The 27,281-nt window shown below is 36.7% G+C and overlaps 2 protein-coding genes across 3 annotated transcripts; both read left to right on the top strand.

Moving 5' to 3' along the window:
• stk31 (serine/threonine kinase 31) lies at nucleotides 1-22,823 on the top strand. Its single transcript, XM_079893957.1, has 26 exons — nucleotides 1-217; nucleotides 311-397; nucleotides 498-537; nucleotides 635-687; nucleotides 821-916; nucleotides 985-1,056; nucleotides 2,978-3,136; nucleotides 3,290-3,609; nucleotides 4,147-4,306; nucleotides 6,790-6,915; nucleotides 7,034-7,146; nucleotides 8,555-8,711; nucleotides 8,909-9,034; nucleotides 10,094-10,276; nucleotides 10,661-10,777; nucleotides 10,984-11,103; nucleotides 11,582-11,713; nucleotides 11,877-11,978; nucleotides 12,346-12,426; nucleotides 15,541-15,666; nucleotides 17,706-17,825; nucleotides 17,922-18,008; nucleotides 18,302-18,451; nucleotides 18,605-18,730; nucleotides 22,385-22,456; nucleotides 22,576-22,823. The coding sequence occupies exons 3-26, from the start codon at nucleotides 507-509 to the stop codon at nucleotides 22,678-22,680; spliced, it is 2,934 nt and encodes a 977-aa protein (XP_079750083.1). The 5' UTR covers nucleotides 1-217; nucleotides 311-397; nucleotides 498-506; the 3' UTR covers nucleotides 22,681-22,823.
• Nucleotides 22,824-23,985: 1,162 nt separating this feature from the next.
• Nucleotides 23,986-27,013, top strand: LOC307172764 (pro-neuropeptide Y-like). Of its 2 annotated transcripts, none has more exons than XR_013823765.1 (4): nucleotides 23,986-24,267; nucleotides 25,289-25,452; nucleotides 26,421-26,575; nucleotides 26,762-27,013. XR_013823765.1 is itself a non-coding variant. In XM_079895352.1 (4 exons), exons 2-4 carry the CDS (start codon nucleotides 25,289-25,291, stop codon nucleotides 26,781-26,783), a joined length of 303 nt encoding a protein of 100 aa, XP_079751478.1. In that variant the 5' UTR covers nucleotides 23,986-24,267; the 3' UTR covers nucleotides 26,784-27,013. The 2 variants fall into 2 exon arrangements, 1 of the variants encoding a protein (XP_079751478.1); XM_079895352.1 differs by having other exon boundaries at nucleotides 26,459-26,575.
• Nucleotides 27,014-27,281: the final 268 nt, after the last annotated feature.

Here is a 27,281-nt window from a genome sequence, read left to right as displayed (position 1 = left end):
AGATCCGAGTTACGAACGAGTTGTTCACAAATCGGACGTCACTACAACAAAGATTCGATTTGATTTAAAAATCCGAATTATTAGTTTACACTTTGCTAAAATAATATTTAGTTGCAGTTAAAATTATAAGTGGCAATATATCCTATATTAAAATTGCATGCTTCTTCAATCGTTTACTTTGAAGGGGAAAACACGACAACACCTGAGACAGACCACTGTACAAACTTTGGTGACTTTACCCATTATTAAAACTGATTAATTGGTTTGCAATTTGCATGTTTAACAGTACATTTCTTGCTATACTTTACAGGACATACTGCAATCGATTGACAACATCGTTCGCCTGTGTGGATTAGCAACGGTATTTTCAGTAACGTTAGCAGGTCGCTAAACATTGGTAAGACGAACGACATTATATTCAAAATAAAAATTACTGTCAAATGGAGACCCGTGGAAAACTAAAACTAATATAACGGCTGCCACGTTGTTGACTTTAGGCATATCTCATGGATCAGTCCGGGATTCAGCCTGAAAAAAGTAAGTTGCAGCTTTTCTCCTGGTTTTCGATCCGTCATTGTCCGTTTTTATACACGAGCTGATGTTTGAGCGTTGCTTTTCATTGTTATTTATCCAGTGGAACTCGTGGTTGTCACTCATGTTGTGGATGCCATCACGTTTTGGGCTCAGGTAAGCTTAATATTTACTGTTTACGCTACCATGTTAAGCTAGTGTGAGCCAAAAATGTAAATTGAAACATTTCAGAATGTGAAAATCAGAATATGCAGTATGTTCATCCATATGCTGGTTTTTGTTTCATCAGAATGTAACAGACAAAATAAATGAGAAGATCAATGTTATGCTGACAGAAAAATGCCCCATCGCGCCTATACTGATGGGAAGGCCAAGTTCACACAAGGCAAGTAATACATGGACAAATAAGAAAGATCTACAAGATCTGACTCTTTGCTCCATTTTCCTGTGTAGGTCTATGGGGCACGATTTTCAGAGGACAAGTGCTGGTACAGGTGTACAGTGCAACAGCAAACAGAAGACAAGGTTTGTAAAAAGCTGAGTAAATCAAAAAGGGACCAATCATATAGTAGCCTCAATGAGGGAAGAAATCGAGTGCAACAGTCTGGTTCTGGAAGTAAAAATATCATTCATTTTCTCCATACGGGAATTGATTTTAAACAATAACTTATAAACCTAAAGACAGATCTACTGTAAGCTACGAGGTTGCTAATCAATGGTATTTGCTTTTTTTTTAAGCCTCCAAGTCCATATTATTTCAACAATATATTTTAAATAATCATGTTTTACAATTGGAATTCCTGCTGAAAAACAACATTACCCATGATTCTGCTGAGAAATCGTGTCAAAATAACTTTAGCGCCCACTCACTCCCATGAAACACTGAATATTCTGTTTCGCTACACTCTTAAATATTTCTCAATAAACAAAATATATTGTTTCTCTATATATGATCAATCTATTTAAATCAATAGTTTTATTTTTCTCCATCATTTTTCATTAGATTGTAATTTTCAATGCTTCATGGGATTGTAGTTCTTTCCCTTATTAAAGCCATTAAGTACACAGTCTTGCACCTTTGACTTTTGTCTAATTTTCAAATACTTTTTTTGCTTAAAATCAAAGTTTTTAATGTTTGTGATTTACCTCGTAGCTGGTTGGTTTGGTTCATGGCTTATAACTCTTAAAATTAAGCTTTTTTAAAATCCCTATGGGAAAAATTTACCCAAAAAATGATTCCGGAAGGGCACTGTTGCACTCTATAATCAGAATTATTTGTTTTATTGGATGATATTACAGACCTTATTTTGAAATTGGTGTAAATGCATCATGACACAAAAATGGAAGGTTACCAATGACTTTACAGAAATTCCCTGTTCAGATGAAGTCACCTGTGATTAATTTATTCTGTGACCAAAAGCAAATGGTGTCATTTTTTTTTCAGAGTGGACAAAGATAATTTGAGGTCTATTACATAACAACTTTATGAATAATTAGAAAAGTACAGAGCTGTTTTTTTTTTTTTTTTTTTTCATTCTTTTAACACTGATGTGGTTCTCATGAATATCACATACAGTGAGGAGAATAAGTATTTGAACACCCTGCTATTTTGCAAGTTCTCCCACTTGGAAATCATGGAGGGGTCTGAAATTGTCATCGTAGGTGCATGTCCACTGTGAGAGACATAATCTAAAAAAAAAAAAATCCAGAAATCACAATGTATGATTTTTTAACTATTTATTTGTATGATACAGCTGCAAATAAGTATTTGAACACCTGTCTATCAGCTAGAATTCTGACCCTCAAAGACCTGTTAGTCTGCCTTTAAAATGTCCACCTCCACTCCATTTATTATCCTAAATTAGATGCACCTGTTTGAGGTCGTTAGCTGCATAAAGACACCTGTCCACCCCATACAATCAGTAAGAATCCAACTACTAACATGGCCAAGACCAAAGAGCTGTCCAAAGACACTAGAGACAAAATTGTACACCTCCACAAGGCTGGAAAGGGCTACGGGGAAATTGCCAAGCAGCTTGGTGAAAAAAGGTCCACTGTTGGTCCCTGACTGATCTAGAGAAGATCTGTGTGGAGGAGTGGGCCAAAATCCCTCCTGCAGTGTGTGCAAACCTGGTGAAAAACTACAGGAAACGTTTGACCTCTGTAATTGCAAACAAAGGCTACTGTACCAAATATTTACATTGATTTTCTCAGGTGTTCAAATACTTATTTGCAGCTGTATCATACAAATAAATAGTTAAAAAATCATACATAGTGATTTCAGGATTTTTTTTTTTAGATTATGTCTCTCACAGTGGACATGCACCTACGATGACAATTTCAGACCCCTCCATGATTTCTAAGTGGGAGAACTTGCAAAATAGCAGGGTGTTCAAATACTTATTTTCCTCACTGTATAAGGTTTTAATTTGTCTTTTCTGCTCAGTTCTATATTTCGTACATTGACTATGGAAATATGGAGATTGTCAGTCGGTCTGAGTTAGTTGAACTCCCTGAAGAACTGCAGACAACAGGACTGGCAAAAAAGTACAAGTTCTGGGGCTTTCATGTGTCAAGCGAGCAAGAGTCCCCTCTTTTTTCACAGGTATCTGACACAACTGTTTTATAGAATGGTCCGTTTACCTATAAATATGAATTTAAATGCATCTAATATTTGTTTAAAATTAAATGTAGTGAAATGAAATGTTCACTCAGACTTGGTTACAGCACTTGCAACTCTTGAATTGTTCACTACTAGGGGAAGTCCTTCCTTCACAATATTATTCATGGAAAAAAGTTGCGTGTCCATAAAAAGTCAGTTTGCTTTGATGGAACCATCCTGGTTGAAGCCTTCCAGGGGAATCTTGACATTGGTGAGGAGCTGTTGAAATTTAAGTTTGCCAAAGTCAGTCTCCCAGGCAAAAGGGAGAACTCCCTTCCCACAGGAAACCTGCAGGAGCGCACAGGACTATGGCCCATCAGGAACCCCCCGGGGGAGTTGGACACACTTGGCTCTTCATTGGGATGCATGCCGAAATTGCGGCCAATATTCTCAGACCAGAAACCTCAAGTTATTAAGTAAGTTTTGAGAGACGCAGACAATATTAGAAGCATTTACCTCTTGTGGTTTGTGCTTAAAGTCTGCATGAAAAGAAAGTTGCGATAGACTATTCTTCCCCATTTTGACGAGTATCCGAGTGAAACAGTTTCTCAAATGAGAAAAAATGAGGGATGGGAGTTGATTTTGTCCATGGGAAGTTGATTGGATGGTTGTGGTTTGCTATTACTGTGATGTCATGTGAGTGACAGGTTGCCCCGCCTTCGCGCCAGTAAACGAGTCATCAAAGAAGAGAAGAGGGAGGGGAGGCTATTTTGATTAAAGATTATGAGGGCACATGAATAAAAAAAAAAGGATGTGCACTGATAAATCATTTATAATAAGCACTAAAATATTCCATAAAAAATAAGAATTGTCCATTTTGATTTCATGGTGACTTTAAGGATAACATTTCTATTCACTTTTATTATGGCAGTGGGATGTAGCACCCATGCTCTTCATGAAAATATCTTGATGAATGTTCTGAGTATGAATCCATGTTTTTCTACATGTTGTAGGGAGCAGAAAAGCATCATTGCTCTCCAGCCTGTGGAGAAAATGAATGTTGGTGAGGAATCTCTTACTGAGATCAAGGCCTCAAAGGCACATGGAGATGGACCGCACTTGTGTTCTCAGAATACTGAGCAGATGGCAAATAAAACCGAGTCTGAACTCCAGGTGAGGTGACACGTTCTCATTCTCTCAAAGGTTCATTTTATCACCACATTCACAGCATATCTAATCATTATAAATTAGTGGTCCTCAGCTGGTAGTTATCTTCTGTTAGGGTTGTTGACATCAGACCTGTGGGGTAAAAAAAACACTGTAAGCACCCAATGGTCAAATCTGCCAGCCAGATATTCAGAGAGATTTAGACCCCCGTCAACTTTCAGAAGGGAGAAGAAAATACCCATATTTTTATTGATGTTTAAGGGTGTGCATACAATTTAGAAAACCAACAATGTAGACAAGTCAACATATTGAACACATTTGAATACATTTGAACATTTATTCAAATTATTATTTTAAATATTTAAATTTAGTTGAATTATTATTTTAATTTACATACATTTTAACTAATTATTTATTCACTGTTAGTTTAATGTTTTAAATCTAACAATTAATTTAGTTTACAATTGTACAATAAACATTGTTGCTAGTTGATGTCAAATATAATATCTGGGTCCTGCAGCAAAACCATTGATTTTCCATTACTCAGCGTTCAAGATATTTAAAGACAGAACATTTTTTCAGTGTACACTAATATTCAAAAGTCTGGGGTCAGTAAGATTTTTTTTTTTAAAGAAGTTGATACTTTTATTCGACAAGGGCACATTAAATTGATCAAAAGGTACAGTAAAGATATTTATAATGCTACAAAATATTTCTATTTACATTTACATTTAATCATTTAGCAGACGCTTTTAAGTGAAGACATTCACTTGCAGGATATGTTTCATTTTTTTTTCAAAATTTCTATTCATCAATGAATCCTGAAAGAAGGATCACAACTGTTTTCAACATTGATAATTATGATAAGAAATGTTTTTTGAGCACCAAATTAGAATGTTTTTGGAAAAATTATGTAACACTGAAGACTGGAGTAATTGACCTTTCGCCGAGCCCCGCCCCCCTTAGTTACTGTTGCTACGTCCGACAAACAAATGGTCAAACACGACCAGCGCGACAGATTGCCATGACGGAAAGAGGTATATCCGTGCGTGTCAGTGACCATTTTTGGAGCAATACCTCCGAGATATCCTCCAGATCAAGGCAAAAGGGGTTACAGAGTGCAGTGGAGGGATATATTCAAAATATAAAAATACGCAATGAAGGAGACACGACTACTATCTACGTCTCTATCGAGGCTAATGCTTACCGGTGTTCACACATCATTTGTGATATGACAAAGAACGAGGAATCAAGTGTTTAAAAGCATTGAAAGACACTTACTGTTGTGTTTTTGTGTGAAAGAAAAAACTCTCTGAAAATAAAAGTGCTGTCAGCAATAATTTCTTATGTGTGTTTTTTCGCATTGACTAAAATTTTAAATGCTGCAAAACACATGGGAGTTATATTCCCGATGCTGTAGTTTATTTGATCAGTCACTATATCATTAATCAAGCTTAATTTGACTTTTGAACTACAATTAGGCAGGGTGAACTGAAAGCTTTTACAATCTTTTAGCTATAACTTATATCATTGACAAAAGTATGTGGTGCATTTTCTTCCAAAAATGATTTTCTTTCTTAAATTCATGCTTCAAGTTGACAAAGCACAATAAACGAAATCACACAATAACTGTTTAACCAGACATAGCCTTAATTTGAATCTAAATAACTTTCCTTGATTGTCTTTCATAATGCACTTACCATAATATTTATTAGGGGGGCAACGGATCACAAAAATCGCGGTTGAGACCATAATATTTATTAGTGGGGCAACGGATCATAAAAATCGCGGTTCAGACAATATTATGTTTTTTGAGTTACAGATAGGATAGTTTTTCAGATCACAAAAACAAAACAAAAAAAACTTTAAGTAGCCATCGATACCACAGCCAGCAGACGTATTTATGCTTTGTAATGTTCGACACATTTAACTGGGAGTGGGGCCGTCCACACTGTTTGTGTTTTCGGCTTTGGGAATGGAAAGAACATAACTCCTCCAGACAATCTCTCGGGGTATCTAGTGTCCGATTTACAAACGCCATGGGCGCACGCTTCACCATCTTGCTAATGTTTGTCGGACCTGCTCACATAGTAACGGTTGCTATGATGTGTGATTGGACAATGGCCGTTTTGGGGGAGGGGCCGGCGAAAGGTCAATTGCCCAAATTATGTTTTAAAAATGTATTAGTATAAATTGTAAAAATATTTCACAATATTATTATTTTTTAGTGTATATTACATTTGAAGACTGAATTGTAACAATATTACTGTTCGTACTATATTTTCAAATAAATGCAGTCTTGGTGAGCATAAGAGACTTCTTTCAAAACATTAAAAAACTCCTACTGACTCTTGAATGGTAGTGTGTGTATGTACACTGATGCTTGGTTCTCATTATCATTATGCTGCATGTAAGAAATCACACTTGAAGTGAAAACCCTGGTTACATGCGAGATCATCTGTGCCCTCTGTGCTGTTTTGTGTACCCAGAGGATGAGAGAGGTGATAAATGAGAAGGACTTAGAGATCAAGATGCTAAAAGAGGAAGGAAGTGCCATCCAGCAGCATGCATCTCTCCTGGGGCAGCAGCTAGAGGAGGCCAAATTAGAGCTCCAGGTGCCCTTGACTTGAGCTGTTTCACACATGTGTTTTTTTAATTAATTTGGTTGATTGTTCAGCGTGTTTTAGGTTATGACACCGGTTTATCTTATAAAGGTTTGTTCATATTTTGCAGACAGCGAAGGAGAGTTATGAGAAGACGAAGGAGACTGAACATAAACATCCTACAACAGTTGCAACCAGAATTTCCCAGCTGGCTAAGAAAGTGGATTCTCTGAGGAAACTAAGGCAAAATGATTTTTTCTTATTATTAAATCAATTTTTTTTCTGTCTTAAAGGAGAACTTGGTAACTTTTTTAACTTAATAAAACTGTCTAGAATTCATTTGGATGGTTAAACAACCTGTTCTGGTGATATTGGTGACTTTCCCCGCTCCCCCCAGCGTTCCCAGGCGGAAAACCAACCTTGCAACTTGGGGACTACCGTCCCGGCAAGATAGAAATTGGAAGTCTCGTGAGAAGCAAGAACGAGAACGAGCGCGAAACACGAATTGCTTTACGGCAATTCGACATAAACACACACGCATGTATGATGTATTACCAGATTACCCACCTCGGTAGACATAGCTCCACACGATACAGTTGGCTTGCTCCGATCAAAACAAACGCACATGAGCAGCGGTAGAGAGGGGGAGGACGAGGAGGCCGCCGCAAGTGAGTTTTTTTACGACCGTGTTGTGAAATATACGCCCCCCCCACAGCTGTAGGGGGAGCTCGTGGGGAAAACATGCGACAACAAAAGGGAAAATCAGCGAAGAAGTGACTAGAGTTCGCTAGAGTTGCCGAGTTCTCCTTTAATGCATACTTGCTATAATTGGGCAGTGTTTCGGATTCAAAATGTTGACACTTAGAGTCGCTATGAACCGGAAGTTACAAACGGCTTTTCTCCAGTGTTGTGACGTATTTCCAAGTGAAACGGAATATTAAATAGAGGGCAGGGTTTTACTTTAGCGCTCCTCCTCTCCATCTAATGGTTTGAGGGGAGTTGCCACGCCCTCACGCCATAGCACATGACAGGAAGAGAAGAGAAGTCGTTTCGAGGGGGGAGGGAAGGATAACATATTTGATTAAAGAATATAAGGGCACATGAATTTTTAAAAATGAATGAAGTGCACCGATAAATCATTTGTAATAAACACTACAATATTACATTTAAAAATACAAATTGTAAAATTTGTTTTCATGGCGAGTTTAAAGTTGGGTTTTCATGGATCGCTTTTACATTCAACATAATTCTTTTTTTCCCCATTTGGGCTTTTCAAGGTCCAAAAGGTAAGATGTATCCTATGATGGTCACTTGTATTTTTTTTTTTTATAAATAGTGTTGCTTGCTAAGACAAAATACTTGATTCTGATTGGTCAATTGTGTCTTTTTGTCATCGGATGTACAGTTTTTGCCTAATGGGCGATATAATCCCTAGCGACTTCATAGCAACACAATAAAAACCACATAGAACACAGTGCAAACTATCCTACCAAATCAAAGTAGAGAGATGGGCAGTTCTCTTCAGAAACACTTCCTGTTTAACATTCAGTTGTTGTTTTTTTGTAGTTGTTGAAAAGTTATCATTGGTTTTAATGTATAAGTGTTGGTGATTCAGAGATGCACTTGCCATTATTGTGGGTTTGAACCTCAGGGAGAGTAATCCATGCTCCGCTGATGAAGATCACCTGTTGGGGTCCATCACCATCATCATGAACTACAGGATCTCCGTGCCGTTGAGCTCAGAGAGGCTGGAGCTTGCGTGGAAAGCTTATGACGAAACCTTGGAGAATCTAAGAGGCTGTCAAACTGTGAGTAAAATATACATTCTCCTGATCAATGAATGAATAAAATGAGTTTACGTGTAAGAGAATGTTGTCTCTGTTGCTCAAAAAAGAGAGTTTTTATTAAAAATATTGCTGTTTGTGTGAACTATTGTTGTTAGGAATTCCCTGTTGTATTGTTGGCGATGACATTGCTTGTAAGATGTTTGTGTGTGTTTCGTCAGATGGCAGAAATAGAGTCACTGGTGAACAGCAGGAATGAGGCCCGTGATCTGCTCTTAACTGCTGTAGACCACTTCCTCCAAGAGGTGGACAAGCTGCCAATCAGTGAACGCTTGGACAAGCTGAAGGTATGCAGTGAAGAAATTTTTGAGTCGAGTTTGAGTCTCGGCTCGTGGACCTTTCCCGATCCCGTCCCCCGTCTCTCCCCCACCTCGCTTCCTGTCAACTCTCTATTGTCCTGTCACAATAAAAGGCAAAAATCGCCAAAAAAACTATATACAAAAAAAATAAAAAATAAGAGCATGCTATTGAATCAGGGAAATTATTAATTAAACATTTAAATGGAAATATGTTTTTATGTACATAATACATTTTTTTATAATGAATTTGAAAAGAATTATAATGTTGTGTAGTCTATTATAGACAGAGCCAATATTACTCATTGAGAGATTTATTTGCAAGGGAATAATTACCTCATAATTTTATTGGAGCCTTACACACATTACATAGCTGTCACCGTTCAAATAATATATTGTTCTCTATTATACGGTTGATGCAGTGCAGGAGATGCAGATAACTTGGTGTCTGCTGTGCCATTACAAATATGTTATTGACCCTTAAGAAGCTTTATCCACTACACATGTAAAATTAAATGATATGCTAATTACAATTGGCTACTCTTGACACTGATAAAAAAGCTTGTACAAATACTAGAAATCATGAAAAATGGAAATAATTTGGAATTGTGTAACAAACATTTACACATTTCATTTATCTATTACAACTTTGTCATTTTGCCTGCTTGGCTGTTTCCTGTTTTGATTATTATATGATGGCGCTTGACACCAGCCAATCGCTGATTGCTGATCATGGTTTCGAGTATCGATATATCTGTCCTTTCCAATGAACACAATAACACGCAGTAATATCCGACAACTAAATCTAGAAATCAGATTTTAATCAAATCTGCAAATTCGTTTGAAGAACCAAATTAGCCAGAGATCAGTTATCACGAATGGATGATCTGGCATCTGTTAAATCATCTCAGATGTATTAAGCGAGGTACGAAGAACGGACCCCAGGACTGTCTTGTGTTTAAAATATCAGTCAAACTGCATATAGTATGTAAAGATTGACCTTACAGGTTGTCATTACTGGATTTTAAATGGTGTCATCTGCATCTACAGGAAGTTGCATCTTCATTGACTGCAATATTTAGCTCTGTTATGCTGGCAGAGCAGACCGAAGAGTACTCTTTTGAGAAGTTCTGTGAGTGGAAGGGGCACAAACAACAGAAAATCAAAAACGTACGAAAAGCTACAGATGAGGCTCTCCTTGCTCTTAGCGGCTGGGCAGCCAGGCTTAGCAAGGTATGTTAGTTCATGCAAACCTCCTAAAATTCACGTCTCCTTTTACTGTTAGGTAATTATTTGGGCAAATTGGCTTTTAATTTAGAAGGATAGGTATCAGGTGCTTCCCAATCCTTGTACTTATGCACTATTTTATACTTTTTTGTAGTATAAATAGTGCATGTAGTTTGTTCACACTGAAAATTCCCAAAAGAAAAAGTGGACTTTATATACCTGTATGATGCACATCAGACTCTGATGTTGAATGACAAAATAACCATTCATACATGTACATTGAATGCATAAGTACAAAGTGTATAATGTGTAATTTGGGACACAGCTATGGTTTATTGTATCAAGGTACTTTATTCAAAGCCATAAGATGAAGCCTTTGTTGATTTTCAGTTTTCGTGTTTGATGGAGAAAACATCAGTGACCGAAGATGATGTTGCAGAAAGTGTGGATGAGATCCTGATGAATGCTGACAATGCCCTGTGTGAAGAACTCAGTACTGAATTCTCTGTAAGAGTTTCTATCCTGATCTACCACATTCTGCTCATCTATGTCTGCCTTTCCCTGTGCATTCCCTTTCTTTTGAGCAAGGGCACTATCCCTCAGGTTTTATCCAGAGGGGCTTTCCTCAGTGCAATTTTAGATAAACAGAAGCGTGAAATGCAAGCTACTACTGTATTACTGAATGGAACATTTGTTTTCCACTGTTTTCATAGGAACAAGACAATCAAGAAAGGAAAATCGTGTTTAATGCCTTTCGCAAAGCCATGAGAGACATCCAGAGAGAACAAAGTTTGTTAGAGGAGATCAGGCAAAAGTACGAACTCAACACAAAGGTAAGAGTTTCTCTTAGTGGCTGACCAGAAAAGCTGATTCATTGGAGAGCTGATCTCTAGATGTATAAATATTTATACACTACCGTTCAAATTTTTGGGGTGTGTACGATTTCTTAACATTTCGAAAGAAGTCTCTTCTGCTTACCAAGGATGCATTAATTTGATCAAAATAATCAATAATCAAAATACAGTAAAAACAGTAATATTGTGAATGAATAATTCGGCAATTTATTATTACAATTTAAAATAACTGTTTTCTATTTCAAGATATTTTAAAATGTAATTTATTCCAGTCTTCAGTGTCACATGATCCTTCAGAAATCATTCTAATATGCTGATTTGATGCTCAAGAAACATTTCTTATTATTATCAATGTTGAAAACAGTTGTGCTGCTTAATATTTAGTGTATGCACTGCATGATTATTTTCATTATCAGTTTTATTTATCAGTTGTCAAGGCTATGATGTTTCACTGCAGTTTAAGCAGGAATTACAGCAGTGGCAGAGCGGCCCTCCGAAAGCAGACGAACTGTTTGCAGTGAAGAAGCGCATCCGGAGCCTGCGATCTCAGCTGCGCTGGAAACTGGTTGAGGTCAGCTGTTTGGAGGAGGTGAGAACAGTCCTGTGCTCTGAGAAACCACATGGTGGGGCCACAGTTCTCAGATGACCAGGGGCTAAATATTGATTTATTGATTTTGATTTTGATTTGACACTACATTATGCTGATTACATCCGATGGAAATGATCAGTTTATCAGTTTGAGTGTCCTTCAGGCAGAAGAGCTGGACCTGCCAGAGATTCTTAAGAAGAAGGAGGAGATCGCTGAGACGAGGAATGCTCTCTTTCAAGAAATCAGCCAAGAGAAGAAGCAATATGTATGTTTAGATGCGTTTAAAGATCTTTCACATTCTTAGAAGATATTGAGCTTCGATTAATAGAATGAACACATAAGTGAACTGTTCCTCGTTTTAGTAGTACAAACACAGTTAAGAAAGGCAAAGAATTATAATATAATTCTGTGTTTATGCCTTTATACCTGTGGTTGGCAATGAAATACAGGTCATGGGATAGAAATGTCAATGTTGAATTATGGTAAATAAAAATGTACAAGTAAAAAATGAACATGCATTATATACATATTGTATGTGTTTTATATATTTTGAATAATGAAGGTCAGGTTGCAGCTAAAAAGTTCCTTATTTGTTTTTTTTATCTAATGCCTGAAATGTCCATAATGTGCAGATAATGCTGTGTGACCTGGTGAAAAGAGGCTTTCCTGAGTTACCAATGATCTTTCCTGATGCCGATCTCAATGGCTATATGGTGAGTACTTGTTTTGTCAGTACCTACAAGCCTCTAGTTTTGCTTAAAAATGTACATTGTTTAAATTTAGGTAGCTGCTATGTACACTAAGTGCAAACAGTGAAAGATGCTATTTTCACTAATGGAAAATAGCTGTATTGGGACATTACTTGTCCCTGTCCCTAAAGCCCTCCCCTACACCTAACCCTAACCATATTGAACCTGCTGATCTGTAAAAGTGTCCCCAAAGGTTTAGGAAGGAAGCCATGAGCTGAATCTGAAATCGCCCCATATACCCTCAAATAGGGCGTTATATGAGGGGACAGCCATTTGAGGTGGTATACGAAACCATAGTGGACGTTATTGTGTGCACTTATTCAATCCCACATTGCACCACAATAACGAGTGTACATTTGATGTGCGCTCAACGGCTGTCCGAATTCGCTTACTCCTTCAAGTGAACAGTATTAGTGGACTAACGTAGGGTGAATGAGTGTTTAGGGGGCGATTTCGGATTCAGCCATGGTTTTGAGTGGGATTGTGGTTTGCGGCTCCGCAGTAAAAATTCCAGAGCAAATTACTTACTGTTTTTCGGCATGCTTTCATTTAGTTTCAATATGGATGGTATCCAACGAAAAAGTAACATATACAATCAATAAATAGAGCTAAATCGCGGAATCTGCGAAGACTGCATATTTTAATATCAGTGTCAGGCAGTGTTAATTTTGACAGCAAATTTTTATTTAGTTTTAGTCATAGTCTTTTGACTAAAATGCCATTTAGTTTTAGTCATATTTTAGTCATCTGAATTGTTTTAGTTTTAGTCTAGTTTTAGTCGACGAAATACAATAAGATTTTAGTCGACTAAATCTACAGTAGAATTAGTCGACTAAAATATAATGGGTTTCAATTTAAATGCATTTATTTAGAATTTCTCTAAAATTTCTAAACCCATATACTCCCGGAGAAAACATATATTAACCTGCTAATATGAATGATTTTAAAGTTTGAACGTGCAATACAGATACAGATTTAACTACTGTAACTTAAAAAATATCTTAAAATGAAATAAAACCACTTTTCCTAAAGTAGAACAGTCTTTTTTTTCAATGAATGATATATGAATTCTTTATAACTACTTGCATACATCATTCTCTATTCTTTCAAGCAGACATATTTATTTGTATGAATTAAATATAATTAATCCTTATTAAAGCTATTAACGAGCCGTGAATGCTTTTCTCTTTTTCTTTTGTTGCTTGATCAATATTAAGGACACAGACCGCATTAGGTTTATTACCCACTGTCACTTTAAGACATCGGTTCATGTCCAATGACATGCACATAGATACACTCACAACTGTTTAAGAAATAACCGACATAATTTACGTGAATACTCTCCAATTCAGTCCTCGCGCGCTGTATAGGTGTCTATGTGAATGGCTGCACGCTTCGGGTCGGGTGTGTGCGCACAGAAAACCGTACCGAATATAGCTCTTTTTTTGCGTCGTCACTCTTATTCAGATCTTCATGTCTGCTCTACTCATTCTCCCAGACGTTTACATGTTTTAACGTTTTATGAGACATGCAGCGCATGCCAACTCGTGTGCCGCTGGGTAGATCACGTCACAGTACAATTGTGCGCATCTACCACAAATGCAGGACATCAGACTGGATCGCTTCCCAAATCGTCACTATCTAACATTTTCGTCTAGTTTTTATTCATTGACGAAAATGTCAATAGATTTTCGTCATAGTTTTTGTCATTCAAAACTAGTTTTTATTTAGTTATCGTCTCGTTTTCGTCTGTGAAAAAATGTCGTTGACGAAAATAATGACGAAAATTATTCGTCAACGAAATTAACACTGGTGTCAGGTAAGAGTAAGATATTTGTCTAGATACTAGAAAAGTTTTTCTAGAATTGTCTAGAAACAGCCACTGCAATAAACTTGTGAAGTTTATTAAATAGGGTTTCTTATAATACATTAAAATTTTATGTTAACATAATAAATTAAAAGGCATTTATGTCATACGTGATGCACGCATGCACAAGCATATGACCTTCTGTAATGCCCACATCTAGAAAACACACACTCGACCTCTGTAATAAACATGGAGATGTTCGTCCGGTCTGAATCGCAAAATGAAATCACAGATGTCGAGTGATAAGAATTGTGACTCAAACGCCATTTAGAAAACTAGTCCCGTCCGAATAGGGCTTTAGTCTGCATCAGTAACTAGTTGGCATGTCTGTTCTTCGTATCAAATTAATGAAAGTTTAAACACGCTAATATGAATAGCCTTTATATAGTTCTGTTGTGTTTGTTTTATGTTTGTTCTGAGAATAGAGATGACTTTCTTTTCCTCACAGGAATTCCTCCATAACTTGTAACATTCTAAAACAACATTCAGAGGCAATAAACACTACGTTAAGGCAATACTAAGATAGCATTTTATGTTTGCTTGTCAATCAACATTAGAGCACCACCCTCAGGCTGAATAATTCAATTCACATTTATTTGTATTGCGCTTTTCACAATACACATTGTTTCAAAGAGTCCACATTACAATTTAGAGTGATCTGTGATCAGAGGTAACTGTCTAAGTTATGTATTTCAGAAATGTACATAATAATATACAAATCCCAGTTAGCTAAAAATGTATTAATTTAAATAACACAAGGACGTTAGACCTCTGCCAAAAGTGTCTCTGCATGTGTTCAGCGATTAGAATGCTAAGCTTACAAAATGTTTATCATAAACTAGCGCTAAGACCCAGAATCAGCCCTGCCTAAATTTAAATACTGCTAGAAAACTTTAGAGTACTTTTATAGTATATACTTATTATTAATGTTGAAAACAGTTTTGCTGCTTAATATTTAGTGTATAAACTGCATGATTATTTTCATTATCAGTTTTATTTATCAGTTGGTGGTTTAAGCAGGAATTACAGCAGTGGCAGAGTGGCAGAAAAGTATAGTATATACTTTGTTATAATAAGGCGTCATTAAAGCAAAGAAGTGTTTCAGCCATTTGTTTTTTAATATTTACAGGGATGGAGCAAAGAATGTGTATTTAAGGTCTGCGTTGGAGCAGAGTGATATTGTTTCATTTCTTGCATACGTGTGCTTTCAGAGCTCTGCTGGACTGTTAATGAAGAGCTTGGACAGAGACATGTTTGATGCAGAGCCGATGAGAGAGCTGAGCGGGAGGAGACCTCTTCTCAGCACAGACTTCCAGGGGCAGAAAGTAGTCCTAAAGGTCAGTTACTATGGGATTAATTTCCCGTCAAAAGTATTGCCGGTCAATGTCTTCAACTGTAAAGACATTTTGAAAAGACAAGAGTGAAGAAAAATGGAATTACACACCAAAAACGTGAAATATAGTACAAATAAGCATGTGACGGACAAGTATAATGCTTCAGCATCAAGGCAGACCAAGTCACATCTCAACATTATCCTACTTTACAATATAGAATACGGCAGAAACCTTCCAGAGTCCTTATGTTATTTTTACTTGTGCCCCAACTAATTTTGAATTTTTATAATTTTGAATGAATGGCTCACCCATACCTGCCATTAGTTTTGTATTTTTAAAGTATTCATACACGATTATAATATGCTTGTTGCCTCTGCAAATTCTGTTTTTTGCACAAGAGAATATAATATAACATGAAGCCTAGCTCACTGCTAGGCACTACAGTTGAACTAAGAGTAAGATATGCCAGTCACAATTATGCTAGTACATTGTATACTGCTCATAATTGTAAATTGTCTTTATACACTCACCTAAAGGATTATTAGGAACACCTGTTCAATTTCTCATTAATGCAATTATCTAATCAACCAATCACATGGCAGTTACTTCAATGCATTTAGGGGTGTGGTCCTGGTCAAGACAATCTCCTGAACTCCAAACTGAATGTCAGAATGGGAAAGAAAGGTGATTTAAGCAATTTTGAGTGTGGCATGGTTGTTGGTGCCAGAGTATTTCACAATCTGCTCAGTTACTGGGATTTTCACGCACAGCCATTTCTAGGGTTTACAAAGAATGGTGTGAAAAGGGAAAAACATCCAGTATGCGGCAGTCCTGTGGGCGAAAATGCCTTGTTGATGCTAGAGGTCAGAGAAGAATGGGCCGACTGATTCAAGCTGATAGAAGAGCAACTTTGACTGAAATAACCACTCGTTACAACCGAGGTATGCAGCAAAGCATTTGTGAAGCCACAACATGCACAACCTTGAGGCGGATGGGCTACAACAGCAGAAGACCCCACCGGGTACCACTCATCTCCACTACAAATAGGAAAAAGAGGCTACAATTTGCACAAGCTCACCAAAATTGGACAGTTGAAGACTGGAAAAATGTTGCCTGGTCTGATGAGTCTCGATTTCTGTTGAGACATTCAGATGGCAGAGTCAGAATTTGGCGTAAACAGAATGAGAACATGGATCCATCATGCCTTGTTACCACTGTGCAGGCTGGTGGTGGTGGTGTAATGGTGTGGGGGATGTTTTCTTGGCACACTTTAGGCCCCTTAGTGCCAATTGGGCATTGTTTAAATGCCACGGCCTACCTGAGCATTGTTTCTGACCATGTCCATCCCTTTATGACCACCATGTACCCATCCTCTGATGGCTACTTCCAGTAGGATAATGCACCATGTCACAAAGCTCGAATCATTTCAAATTGGTTTCTTGAACATGACAATGAGTTCACTGTACTAAAATGGCCCCCACAGTCACCAGATCTCAACCCAATAGAGCATCTTTGGGATGTGGTGGAACGGAAGCTTCGTGCCCTGGATGTGCATCCCACAAATCTCCATCAACTGCAAGATGCTATCCTATCAATATGGGCCAACATTTCTAAAGAATGCTTTCAGCACCTTGTTGAATCAATGCCACGTAGAATTAAGGCAGTTCTGAAGGTGAAAGGGGGTCAAACACAGTATTAGAATGGTGTTCCTAATAATCCTTTAGGTGAGTGTATTTTGTCATGTTTTGTTTTCCTATAAACAGATTTGTAGCTTTGTCTTTCCTGTACAGTATTTAATTTGTAACAAGGGTGTTGGTTTTATAAAATGTATCACATTTTGTGTTAAACTGAGATCATAAAATAATGCAGTAAACCAAACGAGCAAGATTGTTTTCCCCAATTATCCAAGCACGGCTACTTCTGCGGAGTGATTTGCTCGCAGCACCGAGCAGGTGTTGCGCTAATCACTCCGCCCAAGTAGCAGTGCCCAGTATGTATACGTAATCACAACAGGATTACTAAGGATGTTGGGTTGTTTGCAGTGCTACGCTGTGGATGAAGAATCAGAGGTGAAGATGCTTGAACAAGCTGCTCACTATCACAGAGCTCAGCAGCAGAATCCGGCCACAGCGGTTCCTCTTCTGGCGCTGTTTTGCGGCAAAGTTCTCTTCATATTTTACTATACTTGTTTCTGTCTTTTTTGCTGATGTTACTGCTCTGTACCATCTCATGCGTACAATGTCTTTTGTTCTATCCAGTCTGATCCACTGGCATACATCATGGTACCACACTACTCTAATGGAAGTCTCAGGGCCATTCAGAAATCCTCCCCACTGTCCTCTTGTGTGAGTGCATCACTTCCAAATGTATTTGACAAACTTTACCACTTGTCTACAATGCATACAGATTAACATAAAATTCTCCTAAAGCATATTTGTATTATTAAGAATTGAGTCATGACTGATTTTTATAATTGTATTTATTTAGATAAAAAGTATAGAATTTTAATATCAAGCCTTAATAGTTTATCAGCTGTAACATAAGAATTTAAATTTTGGTGCATCATTTTGTGATTATTTTATTTTAAATGCATAAATCTATTTTTGTCCTGGTTTTTTTTATTTTTATTGTGACATAGGAGGTTAGGAAGGTGATGAAGGGTGTAGCTCTGGGACTGCAGAGTCTTCATGCGGCATCTATTACTCATGCATCTTTGCATCCCAACAACGTGTTTGCCATCGGCCGAGAGAAAGGCATTGTTGGAGATTACGATCTCACAAAGACACCTGTAAGTGAAATTTAATAAACTGCAACTTCAGTGACATTATGGATTCATTTACCTTTTGGGGAAAAAAACTAAATGGAAACAGACCTGATCCTGATTATTAAACCTCAGACAATAGGTTTGAATTTTATTAATTTTTTGCAATTTTTTTTTTAGGAGCAGAGGGTGTTTGACAGCGGGATGGTGGCCGGTTCCATCAGTTTGGTGGCTTCAGAGTTGAAGCAGGGTCAGCCGCCTTCCCCAGCCTCTGATATGTATGCCTTTGGAGGAATCATGCTCTGGGTAGAACTATTGCTTTCTTGCTTGCTTATTTATTTATTTATTTATTAAGTACAATTATAAGTTAATTATAGTATATAATTTCCATTATATACAGTTATATTAAAAATATACATAAGTATGTAATTATAAGATATAAAAATATAAAATCAACTGGTATCTTTAAAGGGTAACTCTCGCCAAATTGCAACCTAGAGTCTTTTTGTTAATCTACCCGTGGCAAACTTTCATTTAAAAGCATAATTAGAATGGAAACGCCACTTTTAAAGGGGTCATATAATGCCATTTTTGTACAAGCTAATATTATTCTTTAGGGTCTAAATTAAAAGTTTGTAATTTCAAAAATTATCATTAGTATTGTAAGAAAACACTCATTTTACCTGGTCAAAAACAGCTGTTTTCAGCACGCTGTTTAAGTGCATGTGTCTTTAAATGATAATGAGCTTTAATCACCCCGCCCCTCTGTTCTGTGCGTACACCGTTTGTAACACAATAACCATAACGCGTTGTTCATTATAAACGTGGGATTATGAATTATATTGAGAACGTCGTACATAGAAAACATGCCCGTAATGTACCCTGAGTGTAAACCTTAGCCGCATTCATCGTGAAGCATGCTAGCGATTTGCAAAGATTAATATAAAGATTAATATAAAGGTTAATATAACGTTACACTCACTTCTTCTTCTGGAGGTGCAGCAGGAACACGAATAGTTGGTACCGATCCTTTTTTCAGGAGCAGTTTCTTAGCAAAACCAGCTATACTGACCCTCGTCTGTAAAGCAGTCTGGTGTGTGAAATGATTCGCGCAAACATGAAAGCATTGACGTTAATCGTGGGGAATATTCTCTTCGAAAACAAACTCAGCCACTGCGTCTTCAGTGGTTCGGATTTAGGAACATCAAAATGACTGCTGTGTTCCTTATTGCACCCAAGAACAGAACACCACAATCGCTTAGACGCCATTCTGCTCATAGACAGTGAACCAGCGTATCAACAATGACGCGCGGACTATGATTGACAGCTCGCTCACGAGCGAGGGCGGGTCTGTGTTGAAACGCTGCTGTCAATCAACAACCGTGGGAGGGGCGTCCGACCGTGTGACATCACTAGGTCGAATGGCTTGATTTGAGAGAGGGGAAAACATAAGAAGATTTAAAGGGGTCATGAACTGGATTGTTTTATTATTTTATAATGTTGCCTGGGGTGCCCTTATAATGTTAGTATGATTTTTACATCAAAAATTGTCATAATTTATAAATAAAAGCCATTTTTCCAAGCCTGATTTCAGCTTCAGATTTGAACGCTCAGTTTTAAGGGGCGTGTCTGCTGTGAGACTGCAGTGCAAACGCCCACTGCTGTGATTGGCTGACATGCTTGCATATGAAATAGCTAGTATTACAGGAACTCTCTCGAAAACTTTTACTACGTTTTTACTATTACAGCTATCGAGATTAACAAATCGTGAAAAGTATCGTTTAAAGCATTATATTTAAATCTATTCCATCACATGAAAGGTTGCAGCATGATGAGCACTGAGCAGATGACAGACAGTCTGTTGATCGCGTGAATAAAGATCTTATCATTGCAACGCAATTTTTGCACTCTCACAAATGCTTACTCCAAATCACAATGTAAACAAGATGTGAATACACAGTAAGAGCTTCGTTGTGTAGTGTAACAGTGTCATTATTTCATCACGAGTTTGGTAAGTGTCCAGATAAGCTCTCGCGGCTCGCGCTGTGCTGTTTGATTGACAGCTTGGCCGAATGGAAAGGGATCGTTCTTTGATCTTTCTGTATATAATTTAATAACAGTTTAAAAAAGATTATTTTCATAATACTACGAGAAATTATGTGAAGTTGATCGTTTAGTCACTGATGCATAAACAGTATTGAACGATTTTAAGAGAAATATCTGAACTTGAATAATTACACATCAGAAATCACTGATCGCAGATCAGGCATTAGAATACACATGGTTACTTACATGTTGCTGGCAGATCCGTCGGGAAATTGTGATTGACTGATTTAATAAAGTTTAACCATGCTGGAATCCGAAGGAAGCTTATGCAGACTGTCTTCTTCCACAAACAGGCACGCACAATATTTAGTAAACAGCATGTTTATTGCTTGGAAGTAGCTCGATCCGGTTTAGCAATTATCATGTCGTCCTATGTTATTTAGCATGTTTGGGCGAATCGGTGGGCGGGGCTAAACAGGCCGTGTTGAAGTAGGCGTTGATCTTCTTTTGTGGAGGCGGTGTTTTATCCTCTTTGACGTCATAGTTCCCCACTTTGAAAAACGAGTCGTTTGCTGAGCCTGATGTCTATAAAAGCTTTTATTGGACTAACAAGGTAGTTTTCAGTTCTGAAACTTACAGGATATTATTATAGTATGATGATCTCTTATATGTCAAAAGCTCAAGGAAATTTTGATTTCTCAGTTCATCACCCCTTTAAAAAAAAACACTGGATGGATTTTTATCATTTTATGATGGTTGTGTACAGGCACTGCCAACACACATTTCAGTACAATCAACTTGTAAAAGTGCATGTACCATTATATGACCCCTTTAAGTTTGACTGTATTTTTGTTTTCGGTCAAATTGCCTTTTGAATGGGAGTGCTAGGGGCACGACTATGATAGCATCAAAATCGCTATTTTTAAAACACTAAGAAAGCTCGACACAACATAAAACTTTGCTCGAAGTATCACCAGGGGCTCTACACATGAACTCGAGCATTGACAACATTGTTTGTGTACACAGAGTTTACTAAAAATAAAGGTTTTGAACAACTGTTGTTGTTTCCAGCCGCCGGCATTTTGACAGTCAAAAATAGTCGATCTCCGAATGTGAATGAACTGACTCTGAATTTTAGTGTTGTTTCTTATATGAGGATCCTTTTTCAAATACAAGGTCAATATTAATTTTCACTAAAGACAAAACAACAAATTATCCGTGAATTCATATGGAACTAAGCTTTAGGAGCTTTCCATCTTTACTCTCCTCCCTGTTACGTTACATTCGTAGATCGACTATTTTTGACTGAAAAAATGCCGGCTCACTGATAAAGTGAGTCGTACAAAACCTTTCTTTTTAGTAAACTCTGTGTACACAAACAATGTTGTCAATGCTTGTGTTCATGTGTAGAGCCCCTGGTGATACTTCAAGCACAGTTTCATGTTGTGTCGAGCCTTCTTAGTTTTTAAAAATAGTGATTTTGACGCTATCACTGTAGTGCCCCTAGCACTCCCATTCAAAAGGCATTCTGACCGGAAACGAAAATACGGTCAAACTTAAAAGTGGCGTTTCCATTCTAATTATACTTTTACACAAATGTTTGACTCGGGTAGATTTACAAAAATAGTCTAGGTTGCAATTTGGCGAGAGTTACCCTTTAAAGTGGCTCTATTATGCTTTTTCAGATTTTACCTTTCATATAGTGTGTAATATAGCTGTTTGAAAAGAGGTGATGCTGTAATGTATATTATTAGAAAATTAAAGTGTTTTTTGACTTTGAATGCATGTAAACCTATTATGGGAGACCTCCAAAACAAGAAGCCTTTAAAATTAAATAATTTGGGCACTTTAAAAATAACTATTTCTGTAAATCTAAGTCTTTTCTGTCAGTAAAGTAGACGTTTCTGTTCACAGCTGCATGTTCCAGACTTCAGCGGAACTCTAGAGAATGAGCATCAAAATGTCGAGTTCACTGGTTTGGATCTGGTATGTAGAATATAAGAGCTGATAAATATATATATATGATAAATATATATGTATAATATTAATATAAGTTTAAAATTATTACTCCAAAATGATTCAATCATCTAATGTATCTCTGACAGGATGCTCAGTTGCTGAAACTCCTCTCAAAGCTGCTGATTTCCTCTACAAGACTGTCTGCTTCCGAAGCCCTAAAAGATGACTACTTCATCTCAGTTGATGTGTAGAAGTCAAATGTGTTCATGTTTGCGTTCTTTACCCTTTTTCTTTATAATTTTCTTTATAAAAGAAAAAAAACCCACAGAGGTGTTCGTTTGTTCCTCACACCCTGTTTCGTGTTCCTTGAATAAATAAAAATAAATATATAAAAGCAGAATAAAGTGGGAATCTTTGTCAATACAGTTAATTATGTGCATCAGAGAAGAGGAAGAATATGCTTGGTTTTTCCATTATGTGATGTTTTATCCTGTTCCAGATCCGATCAGTGTAACATAAAAGGCTGTCAGCTTTAATCTTAGTCACTGACAAGACCTTACTTTGAAATTGTCCGTTCGAAAAGTGTCTCCATAATATCTTTTATCTTTCTGTCCTCGTTTTTTTTTCTCCAGGATCATTAAAAAGTGACCCATAAATTCTTAAAAGGAGAGCAATTTGGCATTCTACTGAATTTTCACAGGAATTATATGAGTGTGTAATAACTTTATAATTTCATCAACAAATTTGTGAGAAAGTAAAACCACATTTTTATTAGTATTTTGAGCACAGCACAATCACCCTTTACATTGAGTCTCTATGTGGTTGTTGACCTTGGATAGGTCACCTGGTATTTCAGCTGAAGTTGGTACTCCACTTTCTTTTCTTTTTTTAATGCATCAGTCGAAATATTGATGAAAGGTACAATTTACGCCACTTAAGACGAAGCTCATCAGGGTGAGATGGAAAGTTATGTAACATGATGATGTTCAATTATTGGAAATCAGACCACAGAGCCATACAGTGCTCTCAACTGGCTGGTTAAGACGCTGAATTATGACCCAAGGTCATTTAATAGAACATAGCACTATATATAATATAGGGCTTCAACTGTTTTTAAGAGAAAATAAGGACACAGTGCAATGCATTAAGGAAGTATTTAGACCACTTAATTTGATTAATTTTTTTGTTAAAATGCTATTTAATCAAATCCACATCAATTTATACACTATACCCCATAACGACTAAATAAAAAAACAGATTTCTGACAAGTTTATTTTAAAGAAGAAGAAAAAAAAAAAAATTCCAGAAGTATTCAATTTCGGACCAAGGCATCGTTTACAGACACATGATGTTTGACCTCATTTACTCTCAGTTCCACACTGACTTTCTTTTTTGTCAAACTTAATTTGAAAAATATTTTGAAAGTCAGTGGTAACCAAAACTATTTACCAACATTCTTCAAAATATATTTTTTGTGTTCAGGAGAAAGAAGTCACCAAGTTTGGAACGACGTGACGTGAGTAAATGTTGAAGCACCTTGACAGCGATTACAGCCTCATTTCTTTTTGAGTTTGAGATGCGACAAGCCAGAATGCTTGTTTGTTACATTCAGGACGTTTGAGAATGTCTTTCTTTCTGACAAAGTTGTCATATAATGCATTTTATACATCGACACGCCCTCTTGTAGTGTTAAGAGCTGTATCAAAAGAGAGGCGTGCTTCAGGTCTGCTATATAAAACACGAGCAAGCGCCCTCAGACAGACAACAACACCTGAGAACACAGGGAGCTGCTCTGTCAGTCAAACCCTCTCAAGAAATACACAGTTTACCAGAGGAAGGTAAGTAAAATAACATTTTTGTTTTTATTTTAATCTTATATAAGTCATCATTGTTAATGTGAAAGTTACATTTCGAAATTTACAAAAGAAAAGTAGCCTATGATAATCCGGGCTGTTACAAGAGCTATTAGCTAGTTCAAAACCCTCTTAAATAATTACAGTATTTCTAATTTGTTCTACAATTAAAAATGTCAATTTCATTATTATCACCATTATATTTTGTAGTTGTTGTAGGTAAACGTGTGAACAATTAAACACAATGGGAAAACTAGGCCTATATTACACACACACGGTTTTGTGGAAAGTGAAGTTCTTAGATCAAGAAGAAGATCAAGCCTGTTGACTTGTTTTACATTATATAAAAAAATATTTTTTATTTTTTACAATTCATGAAGGAGCAAAAAGGGAAAAGTGACAATTAATTATAATTAATAATAATACAAATTATTTCATTATTTACCATTTTGTTTTATATCTTTACATAAAAATGTAATGTATAGTTTTAAATGCTTAATGTATAGTTTGTATAAATGCTTAGTTCTGTCATGAAACTCTAGATGGCGCAGGCTGATGGGTCCTTAACGCAAGATGATGATATTCACAGCGTTAACTACTTGGCACAAGCTGAGTGGTTCATGTTGTATCTGCAGCCAATGAGCTTGCTGCTCAACATTTAAATGGCTGGTTACCATTCACTATTGCAGTTGCAGCGCGCTTTCAGAGTTCGTCTAAAACTCTCCACCTTCCCCAGCTCCACCTGTATAGATCAGCAGCAACAATAATCTACTACAACAGCAATAATCAATAACAGCAGCAATTCAGCAGCAGTAGCGTAGCAGATCTATTCCGCCAGGACCAAATACATTAACATTGTCATATCAATTACCATGCTAAAATTATTCAAAGAGTTGTTCAAATTGTTCAAAACTAGGCTAAATTTACATTTTAGTTGCATGCATGAATCACATGATCCCATATGTATTACAGAGTCAGCTTCATCTTCTTCTTCGCTGTTTTCTAGATGCACTCTCATCAGTTCATGTTCATGATCATTGCTGTAATGTGGATAGTGACAGTCACAGAAGCATATCCATACACACCACCAGACACAGTCATCCCTGCAGAGGACCTGACCAAATACTACACTGCCCTGCGGCAATATATCAAGCTCATCACACGACAAAGGTAAGATAAAAAAAAGTGTAATAATCAGTAAAAGACAGAAAGCAGGACAATAGCAAAGTATTTAGCAAAGCTGAAATTGAGTTGACAAAGAAATAGGCCTTTAATTTTTTACAGTATTCATATTTTCATAATTTAAATAATAATAAAACAAGTGACACTTTCTCTTATTTTGGAGAATTTTGTACAGCCTTTTTATTTCCTCTGATGCTTTTGTAGCTATATAAGTTATGGAAGATTGTTTCTGCCACAGAATAAAAAATAAAAAGGTAGTTGCAACTTTTCATCTCACGATTCTGATGTGTTTTTCCCCCCGCAATTTGACAATTGCGAGTTTATATCTCAATTAAGAGAATTGTAAACTCAAAATTGCAAGAAAAAAGTCAGAATTGTGAGATACAAACACAATTAAAGGAGGTAATTGCGAGTTTTTAATCTTACAATTCTGACTTTTCTTCTCGCAATTGCCAGTTCATAGGTGTGTCTGTCCAGGCCATGTTGGAATTACCGTAATTATGAGAACGTAGAACTCGTAATTACAACTTGTAAACTCTGAATTTTCTGAAATCTCTGACTTGTACCACCTGACCGCTGCAGATTCATTTTGGTGTTGTCATAGAAACACATAATTCCAAATTCAAGGAAGTGAACAGCTCTGAATAGATCGTCACGGGTCATCATCTCGAAATTACGGTAATTATGACATCGTGTGAACACAGCATAAATATCACAATTCTGAGAAAAAAAGTAAGAATTGTGAGATTTATGCTGCGTTCACGCCATGTCATAAATACTGTAATGACGAGATGACGACCAGGCTTTATAACTTTTATAAGTTTATATCACACAATTCAGACTTTATAACTCTTTTTTCAGAATTGTGAGATATTAACATGCAATTGTGCGTTATAAAGTCCGAATAGGGAGATAAAAAGTCACAATTACCTTTTTTATTTTTTATTCCGTGGCAGAAACCAGCTTCCATACTTGTTGTCCTAACCTCTCTCAGGTATGGGAAAAGAAACAGTCCTGAACCCATGTTCCTGAGTCTGCTGTTGAGAGAGACACCAGGAAGCATTCCTGAGTCCACAAATGAGGAAGCAGGCACTGAACATGATAGCATCAGGTTGGAACACTGCACATTTTTCATTTAACTGGAGACTAGATATGATGTTTTTATTAGTTGTGTGTCATACGTTACAAAGAAGATTATAAAAACTTTCACTTAAAAAGGTTTTGTATAATTTCCTCTCTCCCTTTTTCATGTTATACAAAGTTACAAAGATTTTGCTTTTTGATTGTGTCTTTTCAGATTCAAGGAAATGCCAATATGATGTTGGGAGATTTTTATCAACCACCAAGCGGTCAGCGGTGACCAGATAGTGGCAGTGTGCAGCTTTAAACCATTGATCCTATATGGTGTCATGAGAAATCGAGTCCTCCCCCAAGAATTGGGTCTCCTTTAGGACCCAGACGGTAATGCCTGATTAAAAGTTGTTATTGTGATGTCTCGACTAATTATAACTTATTTAACTATTGTATGATGTTTATTACATTAAGTGCACAAACAACATGTTTGAAATTTAAAATTAATTATTATGTATTGCATTATAAAACAAACTGGAAATGCATTTTTTTTAGAAGCAACATACTATGTTCTGTAAAAGTAATTTAATATTAATTTTACACAATAATAGTAATGTGGTACAGTATAAGCTATAATAATATTATAATAAATATAAATTTAAAAAAAAATTATTGTCATGCTAAGTACACACAAACGTCATTAATTTGGAACATGTAATTGGGAACTATATTGAAAGCAAAAACCA

This window comes from Squalius cephalus (genome assembly GCF_949319135.1).
Source record: "Squalius cephalus genome assembly, chromosome: 15".
Taxonomy (NCBI): Eukaryota; Metazoa; Chordata; class Actinopteri; order Cypriniformes; family Leuciscidae; genus Squalius; species Squalius cephalus.
This window is presented reverse-complemented; position numbering and strand designations above follow the sequence as displayed.